This window comes from Xenopus laevis, chromosome 3L (genome assembly GCF_017654675.1).
Source record: "Xenopus laevis strain J_2021 chromosome 3L, Xenopus_laevis_v10.1, whole genome shotgun sequence".
Lineage (NCBI taxonomy): Eukaryota > Metazoa > Chordata > Amphibia > Anura > Pipidae > Xenopus > Xenopus laevis.
The window spans coordinates 33,840,548-33,861,399 of NC_054375.1; the positions used below are offsets into that span (position 1 = coordinate 33,840,548).

The 20,852-nt window shown below is 40.8% G+C and overlaps 1 protein-coding gene across 1 annotated transcript in view; it reads left to right on the plus strand.

The window, feature by feature from the left end:
* Positions 1–20,852, plus strand: part of fchsd1.L (FCH and double SH3 domains 1 L homeolog) — a 44,772-nt gene that overhangs the window by 359 nt on the left and 23,561 nt on the right. The window contains 5 exon segments of the mRNA XM_041585558.1: positions 2,987–3,084; positions 8,728–8,773; positions 12,589–12,662; positions 17,224–17,368; positions 20,387–20,518. Of these exon segments, the coding sequence (XP_041441492.1) occupies positions 2,987–3,084; positions 8,728–8,773; positions 12,589–12,662; positions 17,224–17,368; positions 20,387–20,518 (495 nt within the window).

The following is a 20,852-nucleotide window of genomic DNA, read 5'->3' on the forward strand; positions in this document are numbered from 1 at the left end:
CTTTGCTGTACTGTTTGAGCTTCAGCTCTGTGCTACTGTTTGGGCTTAGTACTGTTTGGCTTCAGAGCTGTCTGTATAGGAAGGGACTGGCAGTGTCTGTATAGGAAGGGACTGGCAGTGTCTGTATAGGAAGGGACTGGCAGTGTCTGTATAGGAAGGGACTGGCAGTGTCTGGATAGGAAGGGACTGGCAGTGTCTGGATAGGAAGGGACTGGCAGTGTCTGGATAGGAAGGGACTGGCAGTGTCTGTATAGGAAGGGACTGGCAGTGTCTGTATAGGAAGGGACTGGCAGTGTCTGGATAGGAAGGGACTGGCAGTGTCTGGATAGGAAGGGACTGGCAGTGTCTGTATAGGAAGGGACTGGCAGTGTCTGTATAGGAAGGGACTGGCAGTGTCTGGATAGGAAGGGACTGGCAGTGTCTGGATAGGAAGGGACTGGCAGTGTCTGTATAGGAAGGGACTGGCAGTGTCTGGATAGGAAGGGACTGGCAGTGTCTGGATAGGAAGGGACTTGCAGTGTCTGTATAGGAAGGGACTGACAGTGTCTGGATAGGAAGGGACTGACAGTGTCTGGATAGGAAGGGACTGGCAGTGTCTGGATAGGAAGGGACTGGCAGTGTCTGTATAGGAAGGGACTGGCAGTGTCTGTATAGGAAGGGACTGGCAGTGTCTGGATAGGAAGGGACTGGCAGTGTCTGGATAGGAAGGGACTGGCAGTGTCTGGATGGGAAGGTGCAGTGTCTGGATAGGAAGGTACAGTGTCTGGATAGGAAGGGACTTGCAGTGTCTGGATAGGAAGGTACTGGCAGTGTCTGTATAGGAAGGGACTGGCAGTGTCTGGATAGGAAGGGACTGGCAGTGTCTGGATAGGAAGGGACTTGCAGTGTCTGTATAGGAAGGGACTGACAGTGTCTGGATAGGAAGGGACTGACAGTGTCTGGATAGGAAGGGACTGGCAGTGTCTGGATAGGAAGGGACTGGCAGTGTCTGTATAGGAAGGGACTGGCAGTGTCTGTATAGGAAGGGACTGGCAGTGTCTGGATAGGAAGGGACTGGCAGTGTCTGGATAGGAAGGGACTGGCAGTGTCTGGATGGGAAGGTGCAGTGTCTGGATAGGAAGGTACAGTGTCTGGATAGGAAGGGACTTGCAGTGTCTGGATAGGAAGGTACTGGCAGTGCACTAGGATGTATTGGCAGTGGTCTGACAGCCCAAAGAGGAGCAGTGCATTGACTGTATAATAGAGCATTATACAGTTGTCAGTAATACACTATACTAGGGCTGTTCACTATAAATATATATACTTGTTCAGCTGCAATTCTCTGTAACCACAGATACTTAAAATCCATCCTGCAAAGTAGCAAGATGGGCTGCAGACACACAGTTTTAGCCTCCGGACCTCAGAACCTCTGTAAAGGTGAGTCTTGTATCATTTAGTGAGATTTGCACCTAATGTTAGAAGATGTTTTCTATGGGGCTATATGGTAGGGTAGCAAGAAACCGTGTCCACAAAACTAAAGTGGACTGGACACATGCTATAAACAATGATATTACAGTTATTAAACACATATTCATTTACAGTAGTGCAGGTGACTTTAGGGGGTATAAGAGGTATCACATTGTTTCTGGTACTCTGAAAGCAGTATTTAGTATTGATTAGTAATAGGGGGGACATCACCAACGTGTCCTCCTGTTACTACTCCCCTTAGAGAGATTTTTATTATTATCATTATTAACATTTATTTATAAGACACCAATATGTTCTGCAGTGTTGCACAATAATTTGTATACCTTAAGCATATAAGAAAACATACACAAACAATCAATAACCAATACAACAAGTAAAGAGGGCCCTGCCCAAAAAAGCTATCAGTCCAAAAATATGGCAAAAGCTCTGTTATGGCGGATTTAGATTTGTGCATTCTACGCAAATCTAAATCTGAGTCTATGTCTGATGGTGAACCAGATGAACAAGGTAAGATGGTAGAGGTATGGGATCTGTTATCCAGAATGCTCAGGACTGGGGTTTTTCCAGAAAATGGATCTTTCTGTAATTTGGATCTTCATACCTCAAGTCTACTAGAAAATCATGTAAACATTAAATAAACCCAATTTAGCTTCCAATAAGGATAAATTAAATATTAGTTTGGATCAAGTACAAGGTGCTGTTTTATGCTGTATGGGATCCGTTATCCGGAAACCTGTTATCCAGAAAGCTCCGAATTACAGTATGGCCATCTCCCATAGACTCCGATAGACATTTTATATAAATAATCCAAATTTTTTAAAAACAACTTACTTTTTCTCTGTAATATTTGATCCTAACTAAGATATAATGAATCCTTATTGGAAGCAAAACCAGCCTATTGGATTTTCTAGTAGATTTAAGGTATTAAGATCCAAATTAATGAAAGATCCGTTAGCCAGAAAACCCCGGTCCTGAGCATTCTGGATAACAGGTCCCATACCTGTACAGAGAAAAAGGAAATCATTTAAAACAATTTGGATAAAATGGAGTTTATGGTAGACAGCCTTTTTGTTATTTGGAGCTTTCTGGATAACAGGTTTCCAGAATAACGGATCCCATACCTGTACTCTGATTCAAACTTCCAGGGCCGGTTAGTAGTTGTAGCAGTAGTTGAAGTGTAATAGACAAACCATAAATGAATTCCAGGTTGTGATTATGAAATCACTTGTCTTTGAGTTTTGTTCATGTAATATAAACATATGTGTGAATGTGTTTTGTGCTAAGGGTAACAAACCCACCTAAAAATAAACATGAATGCTATACATACAAAATGCTGTCTTTAACAGAAGCAGCACTTTTCTAAAAAAAAAAACTTTGTGCTGAATCAGTAATGTAGATTATGTGCAAATATTTACATTGTGGAACTTTGTATCTAACACTCCTGGTACATCACATGCAGAAGAAAACACATTGTAACCACCAGTATATCCTCATATCCCTCTCATATCTGTGTTTTTAGGTAAAAGTCACACAAGAGGTTAAGGTGCGTTTTGGAGAGCAACTGTCTAGCCTTCAGAACAAACAGCTTCAAGATACTGAGCTTCTGGAAGATATCAGGCAATCTGTAAGGATGAACAAATGTTACCCTGGAAATACAGCCATGCGGTCGGGCTTGGGGTCCTGTGAAATGGGTTTAAATGGAAAAAATTGTGTGGGTGTTTAGTTCCCCTTTCAGGGTAATGGCACATGGTGTTTTTAATCAGTTTCCTTTTTTTAAGTAGCCCAAAAAGTGCACTAGACTTGCACTGAAATCACCTCCAAGCACTTGTATCAGAGCTGGACAGGCAATACTTGCGACCATTTCAAGGGTGATTCTAAAGGTGACCATAGACGCACGGATAATGTCGTACAAAACAAATTTTCGTCCTATATTCGGTGCGTGTATGGTGGGAAAAGAGCCGACCGATAATGGCAGAAGACTTGGATATTGGTCGGCTCGTCGATCGGGCTGGATGGAAAATTTTGATCGGGTGCCTTTGAAGGCACCCAAACATCAGACATTGTTAAGGTGGCCATAGACGCACAGATAATATCGTACAAAACGGATTTTCGGACGATATTATGTGCGTGTATTGTGGGAAACAAGCCAACCGATATCGGCATAAGACTTGGATATTGGTTGGCTCATCAATCAGGCTGGATGGAAAATTTTGATCGGGTGCCTTTGAAGGCACCCAAACATCGGCCATTGTTAAGTGCTGAATCCTCAGATACAGGTAGAATTCTATTGTTTCTACCTGTATAGCTGACGATTCAGCTCTACACATGTGTTGAAACTAACAATCTTTTTTGGAAAGCTCTTTTCCAACAAAGATGGTAATTGTTACGTCTATGGCCACCTTTAGTCCAATCTAAGGGGGTGCATTTACACTTTATCTTTGGGTTCATGCCATCCAGTACAGTTTTTTATTTTTAGCGGGCACCAGTAAGTTCCCAAGAACCAATTTAACAAGCGATAGTATGAGGAGTTCAGTTCATATACACTGTGTATTGTTTATTTGTATCAAAGTCTGTGTCACTATTAAGATTTTTGGTGAAATAGGGTCACCCCTGTAACCCAAACACTACCTCCCAGAACCATACTCCAGTCTGGCGCAGACTTACCTCAGACAGTTTTAGCTGCATAAATGGGCTGCTGGAAATGTTAAAATATGGAAATTAAATGACTTATACCATTGGAAGGCAGATATTTTTTCAAACATATAGCAGTTAAAGGAGTGGTTCACTTTTAAGTTAACTTTTACAGGTATGGGATCTGTTATCCGGAAACCCGTTATCCAGAAAGCTCAGAATTACGGAAAGGCTGTCTCCCACAAACTCAATTTTATCCAAATAACACCAATTTTTAAAAATGATTCCCTTTTTCTCTGTAATAATAAAACAGATTATACTTGATCCTTATCAAGATCCAAATTACAGAAAGATCCATTATCCGCAGTACTCCAAGCATTCTGGATAAATGATCCCATACCTGTACTATGTTATAGAATGGTCAATTCTAAGCAACTTTACAATTGTTCTTCATTATTTATTTATTTTATAGTTTTTCTTTTATTTATTTGCCTTCTTCTGACTCTTTCCAGCTTTCAAGTGGGGGTCGCTGACACCATCTAAAAACAAATGCTCTGTAAGGTTACAAATGTATTGTTAGTGCTACTTTTTAATACTCCTATTTCTATTAAGACCCTCTCCTATTCATATTCCAGTCTCTTATTCAAATCAGTGCATGGTTGCTAGAGTAATTTGAACCCTAGCTACCAGATTGCTGAAATTGCAAACTGGAGAGCTGCTGAATAAAAAGCTAAATAACTCAAAAACCACAAATAATAATAAACTGAAAACCAATTGCAGTTTGTCTCAGAATTTCACTCTCTACATCATATCAAGATTTCAATTTTCAAGTTCCTGTGAACTCCCATAAATTTGAAAATAGAACAAGCAAAATGTATTCATAAAATTGAATTTTCTCAGCTCGGACGATTTGAATCAACCCGAAATTTTAAATATGATTCGAATTAGAAGAACCCGATTCGAAAAACTCAATTTGAGTTTTGTTCTCCGACAAAAACTCAAATGTCGGGAAGGCTGCAAAAAACACCAAATTGATCCCTGGACCTCTCCCGTTGTCTTATACAGTAATCCGGCAGTTTGTAGGTGGTGAATAGTCGAATTCGAGTTCTTAAAGGGCCAGAGTATGATAAATCTCTAAATTCAGATTAAAACTCAAATCGAGTTTGATAATTCACAATTCGAATTTGAGAGTTTTGACCAAAAAAAAAAAATTCGACAATTCGAATTTTCACTTTGACCCTTAATAAATCTGCCCCTAAAAGTTTGTGTCAAGGTGAACAACCCCTTTGAAATAAAACATTTTGAGATGCAGAGAGCGTGTTCAATGTATAGTGCTAGGTTGCAAATTTTGAGTGCTGCCACCCACGCTTTGTATGGGGTGATTATAACTGGGTGGGTTGTTTATAGATCGGGAACTTTGCGAAATGGAATATTGGATAGTGACTCTATTGAGCTCGCTAAAGTGGGTTGTTTATAGATCGGGAACTTTGCGAAATGGAATATTGGATAGTGACTCTATTGAGCTCGCTAAAGTGGCTTGTAGTGGGAAGTTCGGATTGTATGGATCCGGATTAAGCCACCAGTGTATATAGTAGATCTGGGCTGCCAAAGAGTAAAAATACCAGTGCAGGAGGCCCAATCCCCCTTCGCTAACAGGAGCCCGCAGTTTGCCTCTAGCAAATCTGGGGGGCTTGTTTGCCCAGAGAAATGCTGTTTGGGCCATTTCAATAGAGGTGAAGAAGGAACGGGGGATAGGAACAGGCGAGTTGAGGAAGATGTAGAAGAACTTGGGGAGAAATATAATTTTTTGAAGATTAACCCTGCCCAGATAGAAAAGGGCAGGTTAGCCCACACTTTCAGTTTGTCCTTCATGGTGGAGAGGATCGGGTCGAGATTAGAGGGTATAAAGGTGTCTAATTTCCTATGCACCACAATGCCAAAGTATTTGAACGAGTCTATGTTCAATGTATAGTAGTTAAGTGAAAGAATTGGTCAAGAGTTTCAGTACTGAAAAAACAATCAATTGTTTTAATGCATACAGGCAGTAGCTTGTGAGATAATATGCACCCCTTGTCGTTTCTGCTCAGTGACCACAATTGTTAAAAGCAAGGTAAAAATAGTTCAGTGTCAGGTGAAATAGATTTTAACAGCAAGTGCTATTTTTATGGATGTCAGTCTGCAGGAGAGGAAGAGTCATACACTCACAGGCCCATTAAACTGCTAAATGAGGGGTTTGTAAGCCTGAAACATGAATAACAATGAATAAATGAATTAATAAAGCTGACACTGACCTAAAATGCTCCTTGATGTATATCACAACTATGATTAGGACATTCACATTCACTTTTTAAACTTGTAGTAAAGGTACGGGTCTTATTATCAAGAATGCTCGGGACCTGGAGCTTTCCAGATAACGGATCTTTCCGTAATTTGGAACTTCATACCTTAAAGCTCCCCATAGATGCGACGATTATTCTTGCCGAATGACCAATTTTAGAGAAGTCCGACAAATCCTTCGAAATTATCGTGCGGTTAGTGGTATTCAAACGACCGTACATCTTATGATTTTTCGGCCGACATCTGTCAGGAAATTGATCAGCCAGGTCACTGTCGGTCCCAGTGCAATCTATCTATGTTTGCAGGGCCAAGCAGGCAGCTCCACTTTGTTTTCCTGGCAAATTGGTCTTTTTTGTTGATGGTCAATTCGTACGATCGTTCCGAGAAAATCATGGTCTCGCAATGAGGATCGGATCTTTTAAAAATCTCAACATAATATATATATAATATAAATAATTCCTACTTCATTAGGTTCATCAATATGCCCCCTCCTGAAACGCTATATTTAAAATTCGCATTTTGCTGCTGTATCCGTGCACTTTCATGTCGAAGATGCGGCGATTGTCATAGTTTGGCGCCGCCATTTTAACCTAGTCGCGTCATTTCCGCCCTGCGCTTGATCGGTAGTGCGCATGCGCTCCCTTCGTGACCCCTTGACGTCATCCGAGACGCATCTGATTGCCAGCACGGAGTCCATCCTGCAATTACCTCTGACAGACAGACCCGCTCGCTGGATGGCTGCCTTCCCCTTTAACTTCTGTGCTCGCTCGCTGACAGTGACTGAATGAAAAGCAGAGCGAGCGCAGGAGATAAAAACGCTTTCCTTAGTTGCTTAGCAACATGGAAGCAGGAGCGCTATTGGCTGCTTACAGAATGGGGCTGGATGAGAGAGGTCAGCGCTGACGTCAGCAGAGATCACGTGATGAAAATGTCAGTACTAACCACGGAACTCAGAGGTTTTTTCTGCGCATGCACAGGGCACTGCAGATCCATTCTGCGCATGTGCAAGCCCTATTCTAACAGATTTCTGGACTGCAGACAGGGTATGTCAATTTATACATGTTTAAACTTATTTCTACATCGATTGCTGGTAAAATATTAATGTAAAAACTAAGGAGGGAAAGGATACTGGCACAGATACATACTTATCATTGGCAATACTTGGAGCCTAATATAATTTGACTTTCCTTCTCCTTTAAAGAGTTGGTGAGAGATTCAGTATATGTCATACAGTGTGATAAAAAAAACTTTTAACTGTTATTGTTTTTTATTTCTCAAGAACATTCTTTTCAGAGTATTGTTAGGGCTGTTAGGGTAACAAATAATAATCGGCCCAAGCTTCAGTTCCCACAGATGTTTCAAAGTGACATTATTTAGTGCTCATCTCATAAATTTTATATGCCACACCTATTTGTGTTTTACTTACATTTGTTTAACCTAAGCTACTCTTTTTCAAGTGTGGATAATGAACGGTGTTCCAGTATTGCTGTTAGAGGATCCACCTGCAAGGGTATAGATCACAAGATACACTTCATATAGGAATGACTTGCTGTTGTGGTGTTCTCTATATAAATAGATACAAAGTGCTTTTCTTTATGGATGGCCATTCTTCTTTTAAAACTGCAGATTTCCTTTCTGAGATTTGCCTGGTGTGTGTACTTATATATATTGAAATAAAACGGTGAAGCTCCTTGTTCCTTATAATATATGGTCCAGGTATGTGATCTGTTATACAGAATGCACAGGGCTTTCTGGATAATGGATCTTTCTGTAATTTGGATCTTCACACCTTGTCTACTAGAAAATCAAAATAAACCCAATAGGGTGATTTTGAATCCAAAGATGATTATTATATAATTATATCTTAGTTAGGATCAAGTACAAGGTACTGTTTTATTATTACAGAGCAAAAGGAAAACCTTTTTGAAAATTTGGAATATCTGGATAAAATGAGTCTATGGGAGATGGCCTTTCTGTAATTCAGAGCTTTCTGGATAATGGGTTTCTAGTTCACGGGTCCCATACTTGTATTTGAGTTCACCCCACCTCTGCCTCTTGTAACACCAAGCCATTTCCCCTTCTCCAAGGAAGAACCAAGCTATTTATACCACCTCACTATTTTTAGGAGTTTTTCAGCCATTCAGTTCCACCAAAGCAATAGCAATGTTATAAACTTGGAATCCCATATAACAAAATCACTTCTCAGTCCTCATTTCAAATTTCATAACATGTTTTGTGTCATAGTAAAATATAAATATTGAATTCAAGGCCAAAATTTTTTTTTCATTTTAGGTCATTCTGCAAACAGAGAGCTGCGATTGAAAAAGAATATGGGCAGGTATGATGATAATGACTCAGGAAATATTAAAATAATTCAGTCATTGCAGAGTCTGTTAATGTGAAATTCTGAATACTGACTCAGGTTGCCATGTAACCCAACATACCAGCGGTATCAGGATCAATTATGGTGATGTCTGAACAATAATTATCCAGAATAATAGCACTGCATGTGCCCTATTTGATGGGGATTTTAATTGCAGTATACCTTTCAATCAGAGTAAGTTTTCTGGGGTAGCGAGTAGTATAGACAAAATGACTAACCACAGATGTACATTGCTCAGACAGAGATCACTGTGGGTTCTGCCTACTGTACATACTGAGCAAACACAAGTGGGTGTCTGCCCAGGGGATGGGAAAGTTTCAGTACAAACATCTGAGGGTAGCTGCTACAGAAAATATGTGGAGCTTTAGTTGCCCTTAAAGTGCAACTGCTTTTGCAGCAATGCTGTAGCTTCTGTTGAAGGAAGAAGAAAGAAACCATGTCATACATCGTTATCTGCACGTTTGTATATATGGTCACTCATTATACAATTAAATACGCAAGCGTGTATTGGACGTTGTTGCTTACATTCAGGAAAAGTGCGTAAGATAAGGGCTTTTCCTTTATCCGGACCGACAGTATGCAGCCCAGCTCTAATTTTATTTATTTTCATTCTAATTTTGATTGTGTGTGATTGGATGGATGCTTCTGGAAGGGGCTGATGGGTTGGTGTAAATACAGGATTTGTAGCTCAGTCCGCAACATTAAACCACGCCATATAATGGTAGATCTTGGAGCAGTTATTAACTAGTAACAGTCTGAGATAATGATAAGCCTATATTAAACGACTGGATTCATTTCCAGCAATGGCCTTCAGGACTATGTCAGCAGCTTATTGGCCTGTGTTTAGGGCCCTCCAATGGGCCGGCCTGATCAATATCTGACAGAAATCAGCCACGGTTTGCTTTACTATCGTGATCTGAAAAGGTGGGTATATCATGGAAAGATACACTTACAGGTATTTAGTGACCTGCCAAACGGGTGGATCTTTAATTGGATGGCCAGTGTAAGTTTACATTCTGTTTTCTATGTTCTTCCATTCTGTTTTTCTGTTTCTTTTTGTCTTTCCACTTACTAAACGTCTTTTCCCTTCACTCTTCTTTTGTCACTCAGTCCATCCGCTTGTTGTTTTTATCTACATTCAGTCCTTTTTTAGTTCTTTTCACAAAGCAGTATAGCAGATTTTAGATACAGTATGTATGTATAAATGTTATGGAAGTGGTGTATATGTTACCTGTGTTTCAGAAGGTGTCAGCTATCTTTTACTATATTCGTACCAGACTTTCTTAGTGATTTCTCATCTCAGTGCCTTGTGTCCTTTCCCTGTCCTCTTGCATTTATGTAGCTAGAGAGTGAGTGAGTATATTAGGCTGCTTGAGAGAATGCCTACATGTTCTTGGCTGTCGTGCAACTTTCATGTTGAAGACACAGAATGCTGGAATGACACAATAAATAGAATGGATTTACAACAAAGCATTTTCTGTCAACTGCAGCTTTAATAATTCAAAGCTACAATGGGCACTTCCTGGCTGTTTAAATTAAATTTACTGTAGTATAATTTAGACTGCAATAGACCCCCCTACTTACATCGAAGTGTCACATGATCAGTATAAACACACCTTTTCTGACATGGTACCACAGCAAACCTGTCAAGAGAGGGCTGCCCACCAAAACTCACAGACCAGGCAAGGAGGCCATTAATCAGAGAGGCAGCACATAGACCAAAGGTAACCCTGAAGGAGTTGCAGAGTTCCACAGCGAGACTGGAGTATCTGTCCTTAGGACCACAATAAGCCGTTCACTCCATATAGCTGGGCTTTATGGAAGAGTGGCCAGAAAAAAAAACATTACTTAATGTTAAAAATAAAAAGGCACGTTTTGAGTTTGCCAAAAGGCATGTGGGCGACTCCCCAAATGTATGGAGGAAGGTGTTCTGGTCAGATGAGACGAAAATGTTACTTTTTGGCCACCATGGAAAATGCTATGTCTGGAGCAAACCCAACACATCCATCACCCCAAGAACACCATTGCCACAGTGAAACATGGTGGTGGCAGCATCATGCTGTGGGGACGTTTTTCAGCAGCAGGGACTGGGAAAATGGTCCGAGTCGAGGGAAAGATGGATGCTGCTAAATACAGGGATATTCTTGAGCAAAACCTGTGTCAGTCTGCCTGTGATCTGATACTGGAACGGAGGTTCACCTTCCAGCCGGACAATGACCCGAAGCATACTGCTAAAGCAACACTCGAGGGGCTTAAGGGGAAACATTTCAATGTGTTGGAATGGTCTAGTCAAAGTCCAGACCTCAATCCAATTAAAGAATCTGTGGTCAGACTTGAAGATTGCTGTTCACAAGCAAAAACCATCCAACATGAAGAGCTGGAACAGTTTAGCCTTAAGGAATGGGCAAAAATCCCAGTGGCAAGTTCATAGAGACTTATCCAAAGCGACTTGCAGCTGTAATTGCTGCAAAAGGTGACTTTACAAAGTACTTAATTTTGGGGGGGGGGAACAGTTATACACACTGAAGATTTCTGTTATTTTGTCCCATTTGTTGTTTGCTTCACAATAATAATAAAAAAAAACCATCAAAGTTGTAGGAATGTTCTGTAAATGAAATGTTGCAAACTCTCAAACAATCCATTTTAATTCCAGGTTGTGAGGCAACAAAACATGGAAAATGCCAAGGGGGGTGAAAACTATTGCAAGGCAATGTAAGCAGGTCTCTTGGGGAAACTGACTTGCAGCTACGCTACCCACACCGGGAGGGAGCTCCCGGTGCGAGCAGCCATGTCCGGTCATTTGCATGCGCATAACACGCATGTGACGTCACACGCATATGCATAATGGGGCAGCTTTTCATTATGCACATGTGAGTGACCAGACATGGCTCCCTCCCGGTGCGGGTAGCGTGCGGTCATTTTTTTTTTTTTAGGAAAAAAAAATAAATACTGTTATCCCCAACCAGAATGCAGGCTCTATTACCTGCACCTTTGGTTGGGGATAACATTTTTACCCAAAAGGTGCCCTTAAACGGGCAATTCACCTTCATTTGCAATACTGTAAGAACACATAAAAACCCCAGAAATGTGTTTTATCTTTCATAACCTGCCAAACTTTGTAAAATGAACATGGTAATTAGGGTGGGTGGCCACAAAATGGGTGTGGTCAAACAATTTTCCCAGCACTCAGAAAGAGGGACAAAAGATTTGCCGCACTATTTCCTAAATGTTGAGAGGAATGGTAGATCTATTTTTGATCTACCATCTGGAGGCCATGTTTCGTAGCTAGAAGGTTACACTTGATATTTTGTGATGTTGGGAATACTCCCAGTTTTAAGAATGAAAATCTAATATTTAATTATTTCTATGTTCTTTTAAAATTTGAAATGTATGAAGCCTATTGGACACCCCCCAAATCATATTTAAATATCCATGTTAATTCTAAATTGATTTCTCTTTTTCAAAGAAAGTTGAATTTTTCTGACGTTATTATTCCATGCTTGATCTTGGTTGTGTGCCAGCAGTGTTCCTATGTGTATTACGCCAGAGGCTGTTTACAGCATACATCCTACTTGGCAAGGGGGCAGTGTTTATGGGTATGGCGTTAACCTCTGTGGCTGCTGCCATAAATCTCACTGGAAGATGGACTGTGTGGGCCTGGTGTTCAAGTGCAAAATGTGGCAGAATAGAGCTAAGAAAGCAACGTGTTCCTATAAACAAGGGCTTTAGACAGGACTCTTTTATGAACATTATGTTTTTGTGACCTCTAGGCACTGCAGAGGCTGGCTAGTCAGTACCTTAAAAGAGACTGGCATCGTGGGAAAAATGAGACCAGTGAATGCAGGTGGGTAAGCTTCTTTGAGATTTCCGTTCAGTACCCCATGTGCCTTTTTGATAATAAACATGTTTGTTCAGCTGTGTTGCTTATGGTATTGCTTAACCTGTCTGACTGAGAAGAATATTAAAATTGTTGCATACCTTTCCTCAGTTTTGTTGAGTATTTTTTATTTTTTTTAAGGGAGCATAGTTCCTGGAGTTTTTTTAACCAGAGATTTCTACAAACACCTAATGGCCCCCATACACGTGCCGATAAAAGCTGCCGACGGCAGCTCATTGGCACGTGTGTGGGGCCATCCGACAGTTGGCCAGATCTTGATTGGGCAGGTTAAAAAATCCCACCGGATCATCTATGCATGTATGTGGTCACACGATCCGAGCGCCCGTATCGGATCCATTATAATCAGGGCCCACGATTGGATCAGCCCAATATCGCCCACTTCAATGTGGGCATATCGGGGAGAGATTGCCAAACAAGCGGATCTTTATGTCTATGGCCACCTTAACAAAGCGCTGTCCAAGTTACAGGTTCAAACATAACATTTCTACAGATTTGTAACTAGAACATCTAAAATGTAGTATTTTATTCTGCAAACAAAAATGAAAATATTTTGGATAATTTTAGTATCAAACCTTGAGTTAATTAGGGAGTGGGGTTTTCAAGGATCCTTCTCAATACATGTACCATACATGTACCCATCTTTTTAAACGATTTTCAGGTGGGCCGATGATCAGACCAATACGCATGCTTTCCATTGCTTTGGAGTATAGTGGTGGTATCGTCATGCTGGTTTTCATCAGCATTGCCTGAGAATCTTGTTATGACAGCAAGGTTAGGTGGAGCAAAACACATGTAACTTTAAGAGAACTTGTTTTAGCTTTGCAGAATCCTGAAGTTTGAGCTTTAGTTTATGACTGTTATCCCAAACATAAAACAAAAGTGGGTCCTGAACAAAAAAAGGTGAATGTTCTACAATTTTAGTCAAATCCCTGATTTGATTCATTTTGTATTCGGTGGGAGTATTCCTAAATTGAGGTGCATACTTGCCATTGAACTAATCTGAGTAACCTAGAGCAAATTTGCTGGAAGAATAGGCCAAATGCCTTCCAGAGGGTGCACACATTTTTTTTTTCTGGCAAAAGGGATTGTACAAAACGTGTGGGGGATTAATACCTATCCAAAATATCATTATGAAGTTGGCCCTACTTTTTCTTCTATAATAGTCTTCTGGGAAGGCTTTGGATTAGATGTTGCGACATTGTTGGTGTTCTTTTCTTCTATTCAGCCACAAGAGTATAAGTAATGCTGAGCAACCAGGCTTGTCTCACTGTCATCATTACAGTTCATCCTATACATGTTTTGTTGGAGGTTAGAGTTTTGAGTATGTCAGTCAAATTCTTCTACTTCCTTCTCTGCAAACTGATTCTTTCGGGAACTGTTGGCACAAAGTTGGAAACAGGGAATTGTCACAAATGTAATTGTACTTTAGCGTTAGGGTTTGCTTTAACTAGAGGCTTGGGTCCCAACTCTGACAGTGAAAAACAGCCTATAATATAATTGCTACTCCACCAATTTTACAGACCTGTATTAGACAGGTAACATTCACTTCTGACAAACCCAGACAGACAAGGAAGCGAGATTCATCTCTTCAAAAAAGTGTTTCCACTGCTCTAGAATCTCATGGTGACAACTTTCATGAATCATCTGCAATATGACAGGAACCAAGGTTGGTGTGACAAAACTACATTTTATATGGTCAATAGAGTCCAGCGCGGGTTCATTTTCTGAGACTCGTAACCCGTAATCCCTTATTTGCCCCTCCATTGATCCGCTACCTGACCTGGCCCGAAATAGATTAATTTACCTTCTGACCTGGGATTCGCGAAACCGAAAGTCACTGTGGACCAGTGGTTCTACTCAGTCAGCGAATAAGGAATTCCTTACCCAAACACTTTGCAGGTATTCTGTGGGTTCCCAAACCAATGCAGGCCTCTAATGGTCAGTATTAAGTGGCAGTATTACGTGGACTGCCTGCACGGTCAGGGAATCTGTCATTTCCTACCCAAACCCGACCACTTTATGATTATTCCGCGGATGCTAGACCTGATGTCTCTAATGGTCAGTGTTGGCCTAATCTAGCTATGGAGACCAAATCTGGGCATATAAAGACAGTTATGGTTATTGCAGGACGTGTCCAAATGTGCTAGGTGGATGTGCAGTATTTTCACAATGGTCCTGACCTCATTTAAAGGAAATATAAAGGCTAACTAAAGAATTAGCTAGAAATTGTAAATTGTTGTAAATTATGTTTTGGGCTCCTGTACCAGTCTAAGACAACCACAACCCTTTAGCAGGGAAGATCTGTGTCTCCAAAGATGCCCCTGTAGCTCCCCATCTTCTTTTCTGCTGATTCACTGCACATGCTCTGTGCTGTCTTCATTTTCTACGTTTAGGGACCCACTCACAATATACTGTATATACAGAATATAAATGTCACGATATAAGGCTGAGATTAATACAGATAATTACTACGTTTGCTAAGAAACCAGTGAAACTAGCATCAGAATTTAATATTTAGTCTTGTAGCATCAGCTTATGTTACAGACAAACCTAGTTTTCTGCTTGATAATTGTCAACGACTGTAAGCTTAGCTTCACAACAGCTGCTCAGAGCCCACTTTCCAAGATGGTGACCCCCTGTGACAAGTCTGAAGTCCTGGATCATTGCTGCTATTGAGAGGCTGAAACTTTAGGCTGGTGCAATAAGCTCAGTATATAAAATATGGCATTTTTAACCATATTAATTTTTAGGGTTTAGTAGGTGTTACTTCTGCATCCGTAATGAAGGGCACAGTCCAGAATGATACTGAAATGATATCCACATGCTTCCGTTAATAAGTGGCGTAACATCAGACTTTTAAGTCAAGTCCATATAGTTATAAGGATTCTGTTTAGTAACCGTTTTTTACAGTTTCTAACTTGAACACATATACAATGTTCATGTTCATGAAACTCATTTACATGGGGCCCTCTGTGGCCCATTCAGGATAAACATTTGTTAATATGTTGACAGAACCCCATGTATTCCCAATACTTAGTGCTGTTTATTAGTCTGATGATGGAAGAGCTATTGATACTTCGGCTGTAACCATTTCAGATGTTTCCCGTTTGTGAAAGGGTATTTGCAGAACAGATGGATGCACTTAAACAAGTTCTGGCAGAGCAGTGTAGTATAATTCACAGTGGTAAATAGCTGCTCTGTACTTTGGACTAGAGAGAGAAGCTGCCAAACATCATACATGCTCTTCCAAAAGAATCATTCCTGATACCATTGAATGAGGCTACAATATTTTGTTTGCTTCTGAGTCATAACGAAGAGGACAGGGTTCCTGTTGCCAGAGGCAAGAGAAGTTATACATGGTCCTGTTCCTTTTTATTCCGTTTTGGTTTTTCATTCCATTTAGTTTTGCTTCTATTAGAGATTAAAGTGGAACAGCACCTAGCATGTTTTTTATTTTTTGCATAACGAAAGAAAATGTTATTCTAAACAGCTTTCCAAAATATGTTAAAGAGATACTGACATCAGAAATTGAACTTTTTTTTACATGTACCATAAAATTAACTTTGCATGCTTTTTATAATTTTGCCATTAAGTATTTGCACAATGCATTTACATTATCTGTCTGATGCCCCATGCTCCTTTATGAGGGGGCTGCCATATTTGTGCAGCAGGAGTGCGTTAGCATTAGAAAATTTAATGGACAGGCTGAAATGGGACAGTCAGGTTGGCAAAACAGTCGGTTTATGAACTTCAACTAACAATTACTTATAAAAACTAACCTCTCAGCAAAAAACAATCAGCATGACCTATAGGTAACTTTTAATGTACATTCATATTTTAAAAAGTAGTTTAGTGTCCGTATCTCTTTAAGGGTCAGGGCACATGCTCAGATTCGGGAAGATTAGTCGCCCGGCGACAAATCTCCTCTTCTTCGTGGCGACTAATCTCCACAAACTGCCTCCTGCCGGCTAGAATGTAAATCGCCGGCAGGATGGCACTCGGATCGCTTTGTTTTCCAAAGTCGCCAGAAGTTTCCTCGTGAGTCGTTTTCATTATACATTAGACTTCTTCCATGCTTTTCCATAAGAGAAGATCTCATCCAGGTCTGTTCATCGGCTGGCTTTCGGCTGCATTGTTTTAGGAGTCAGAAAGGAGAGTGCAGAGAACGTAAGGGTCAGGCAGATACTGCTTTAAATAGGAATTACAATTACAAATATCCACTTAAAAGCTTTTAGGGCAGAGACACACGTTGCAATTCGGGGAGATTAGTCGCTCGGTGACAAGATTCAGAACCAGAGAACAAATACTGTGTTCAGTTGCATTAAACTGATAACTTTAAAAACATTTCAAATACATCCTCAGTGAATATTGCAATGTTGCTTAGAGTTATGTATTCTCATGTGATCTGGAACATTTTATTTTATGTTACGTATTCATGCTACAGCACACCCTTGCTGTCACTTGTGCAATGAGTTGTCACTACTGTGTATGGAATTCTGTTTTTCAGGAGTGTGTATTCAGTATGGAGGTCCATGGTAGAAGGCACTGCTTCCATTGGACAGACCAGAGTCGCGGCTGCTGAAAACTATAGGAACTTGACCTCAGAAGCTGCAAAAACAGCCAGATCAGCAAAGGAGCTTTTGCTTAAAAAGGTAACAATGTACAACATTTTCAGTCAAAAGTGTGACTTCGGAAATCGAAGTGCCGCGAGTGCATTGGCGCATGCATTTTTTCATTGAAGCAGACAGAAGACACGGGGAAGCAGTTTGGGGATTAGTCGCCGGGTGACTAAATCTCCCCGTGTGCCCTTACCTTAGGTACAGACTAAACATTTTGCATTTTTGTTTGTTTATTTGCGTCGGTACTGGGGGGCATATTTAGAGGCACAGATCTTCACTGTGAAATGGCTGTGGTGGTCTTGGCCTGGTCCAGAGCCCCAAAATAAAGCATGCATAATTTTTCCTCTGCTTTGTTAAGCTTTAGTTCTCTTTACCTTAGCCAGAATTGCTGGATTTATTCTGTCAGTCACAGTGGGTGGGGGTGGTACATTCCTCCTGTAGGTTGCACTGCAAGCATCAACTAAACCCTGCCTATTGGAATTTGTGGTACTCCAGCCCAATAGTACTGATTGATATGGTGCTCTTAGTAATATTGGCTTGATTCTTGTCATTGATGGGAAAGAGTCAATCTCACTTTGTTGCAAGTTTTGTGGGTGCAAAGGTGAGTGTCTTTACTGTTTTTTTATTTCTTCTGTCATATCTTCTGTTGGCTGATGTTCTATATTAAATTGCAATTCTGGGTTAAAGCAAGGCTCAGGGCAAGGTCAGTTACCTATTGGCTGAAAGGTTATTATTAATCTGCTGCCTAAACTATATTATTGGGATAGCGACCCACATGCACCTAAATCATACTGTGTGGTCGTATGTGCATATTGCTCAAGCCATAGGAACCCAAAAATAATATTTTTCCTAATATACATTAATTTATAATGTTCTATAGTTTTAACAATATTGGTAAATATTGGTAAATGAATCTGTCTGTTCCTTGATATTCTTTGCCTGGGTTACTCTGACTTGGAACAACATATCAATTTGTCTTTGCTGAAGGAGAGCTGACTTCAGCATTCAGACAAATACTGGTTTCGATAGCAATTACTTTTACAAATGACTTGGAAACCATTTCTCCCAATCATTATGTTATAGAGGCCCCCTTGCTGGCTTTGATCGCTAGGTTACTTTGAACAGATACCGTTTTTTTCAAGCGTTTCCCTATGCAAAGTCTACTTTATACAGCTCTGAGACATTATGTAATAACTTACCCCGGTAGGGGTGTTGGGGGTCGGCAGGGACGCCCGCCGCACTCCAAGCGGGGATGCCCGCAGGGTTCTTCGGCGCGCGAGCCGCGTCTGGTTGCGTCTTAAAGGCGCAGGCGCGCTGGCAAAGGCGCGAATTTCAAATGTATTTAAAGGTACAGTTTTACTTTATGCATTGCCCGTGATAGGATATTGTTTCCTGGTGCTTCTGAGCCTTGTGCTATTCGTTGCTATATTCTGAACCTGTTTGATTCCTGTTTTTGACCCCTGCCTGGCTATTTTGACTATTCTGACTTCTGGATTCTGACCCTTGCCTGATTACCGACTACCTCTTCTGATTAACCCTCTGATTGACTTCCTGGTTTGACCCTTGCCTGCCTGATAACGTTTATTCTCTGCCTGCCTCGACCCAGCCTGATCTGACTACTCTTTTGCCTAATGCCTTGTACTACGATCTTCTGTCCAAAGACTTTGCTTTACTGTCGTGCCCCTCTGCCTATCCACAACCCTCATCTTGCACCTCTCATTTAAGTCCAGGTGGCATCCAAGTAAGCCGAGGGCTCCTCCCGAGGCCCAAAGGCGGTCACACTACTGGTGAAGCACGAGCCGAGACCAGGGTGCCTGGTGTTTGTTCTGGTGTTGGGTGCCGACCGTGACACATTATCAAGATGGCCCCTGGAATTCACCTGCGCATCCGCCCATCTGCCAATCATTGTGTGCTGCTTCAGAACGAGTAAAATCTCTCTCCTGATAATAATCAATGCGCGTCGTCGCTTCCTCACACCCTGCGCAACTCGTGGTCTGATCACGGGACTGATGGATTGTGGTATTTTCTTTTTTAAGCACTCGCTGCTATTTTATAAAGTGTGGCGCTTGCACAGCTAAATGGTTGCAAATAGAGGAGGCTGCAGAACTGACTGGAGATATGCAAGTCCAATAAGTTGTAATGTTTAATAGATCTAGTCCTTTAATGTACACTGGGAAATAGTTTTTTAGAATTTCATTTTTATTTATCAGAGATAATTCTATCCCCGATGAATAAAACATACTTGTGTATGTGATTAGGTTACTGGCATATGGGGCTGATTCTTGACTTGTGTAGAGAAGCAGCCGATCCACTGGTTTCTGTGTCTGCACCAGATGAATCTGCGTTGGCCTGGGTACAGACACATTGGGGTATATTTATCAAAGAGTCAAGTTGGAGATCACCACAATTCGCTAGAGTGAAATCCCGCCACATTCCATTCATTTTTATGGGATTTTTAAAACAGTATTTATCAATGGTTGAAAGTGAAAGTTCATCTTTTTATAAATGTGCCTTTAAAAAGCCCATAGAAATAAATGTAGAATGGCTAAATTTCACTCTAGTGGATTATGGTGATCTCTAACTTCACTCTTTGATAAATATATCCCATGGAGCGAATATCGGCATGAAAATGCACACGTTTCTCTGCCAAAATCCCCCCGTGTGTCTGCACCCAGGCCGACAATCTGTCTCTTAGTGAAGACACAGGAGCCAGCAGATCAGCTGATTCTTGTCCTGTATCTATTGCAGTAGAGACAACCGCGGAGTGAGTGACAGCTCGGGGGGGGGGATGAGTGGCTAGCGGACGAGTGGGTGGGAGAGCAGATTTCAAGTGTGCAGGACAGGCTGGCAGGGAACTGGGCCAGGTAGTATTACCTTTGTCAGCAATACTATTTGGCCCTTCTCTGACGTCACCAAATATGTTTCTGTACAAAATCAATGGGTTTATAAAAGATGGGTTCAGAATGAGGATTCTCTATGTCTTATTAGAAATCCACCTGCTTTATAAGTTCCTTGTAAAAAAGAGAAATTAAATTAAAACTATTTTGCCAGAGCATTGAACAGCTACAGAAAGTCCAGAATGAGCTGCTGGAGACTATGAAAGAAGTAAACAAGACCAAGAAACATTACGTCCAGCTGGAACGGGGTAACGAAGTTGCAAAGGAAAAGGCTATGGACACGGAGGCAAGGTGAGGTTAAAAAAAATATTCTAAAAATGTCTATTAATATATTTTGGGTTAAAAATTAATTATACAAAAAACACCCATTGACCACAAATTTTTTGTGAATTTTCACTGTTTTATGAATTCACTTATCACCATTTCAACTCATGAAACTGGTCATTTACAAAACGGGTGAAATTTGTGCTTCTTTGGGACAGTAATGATTTTTCAATTGATCTGTTATCTTTAGCATTTGATTTATTGATGTTTATCATTTACTGTATTTCTGACAGAAAGCAGTACAAAGCTATGTTCACTAGAGCTTATTGTCTCAATCACTTATCCAATAGCGCTAA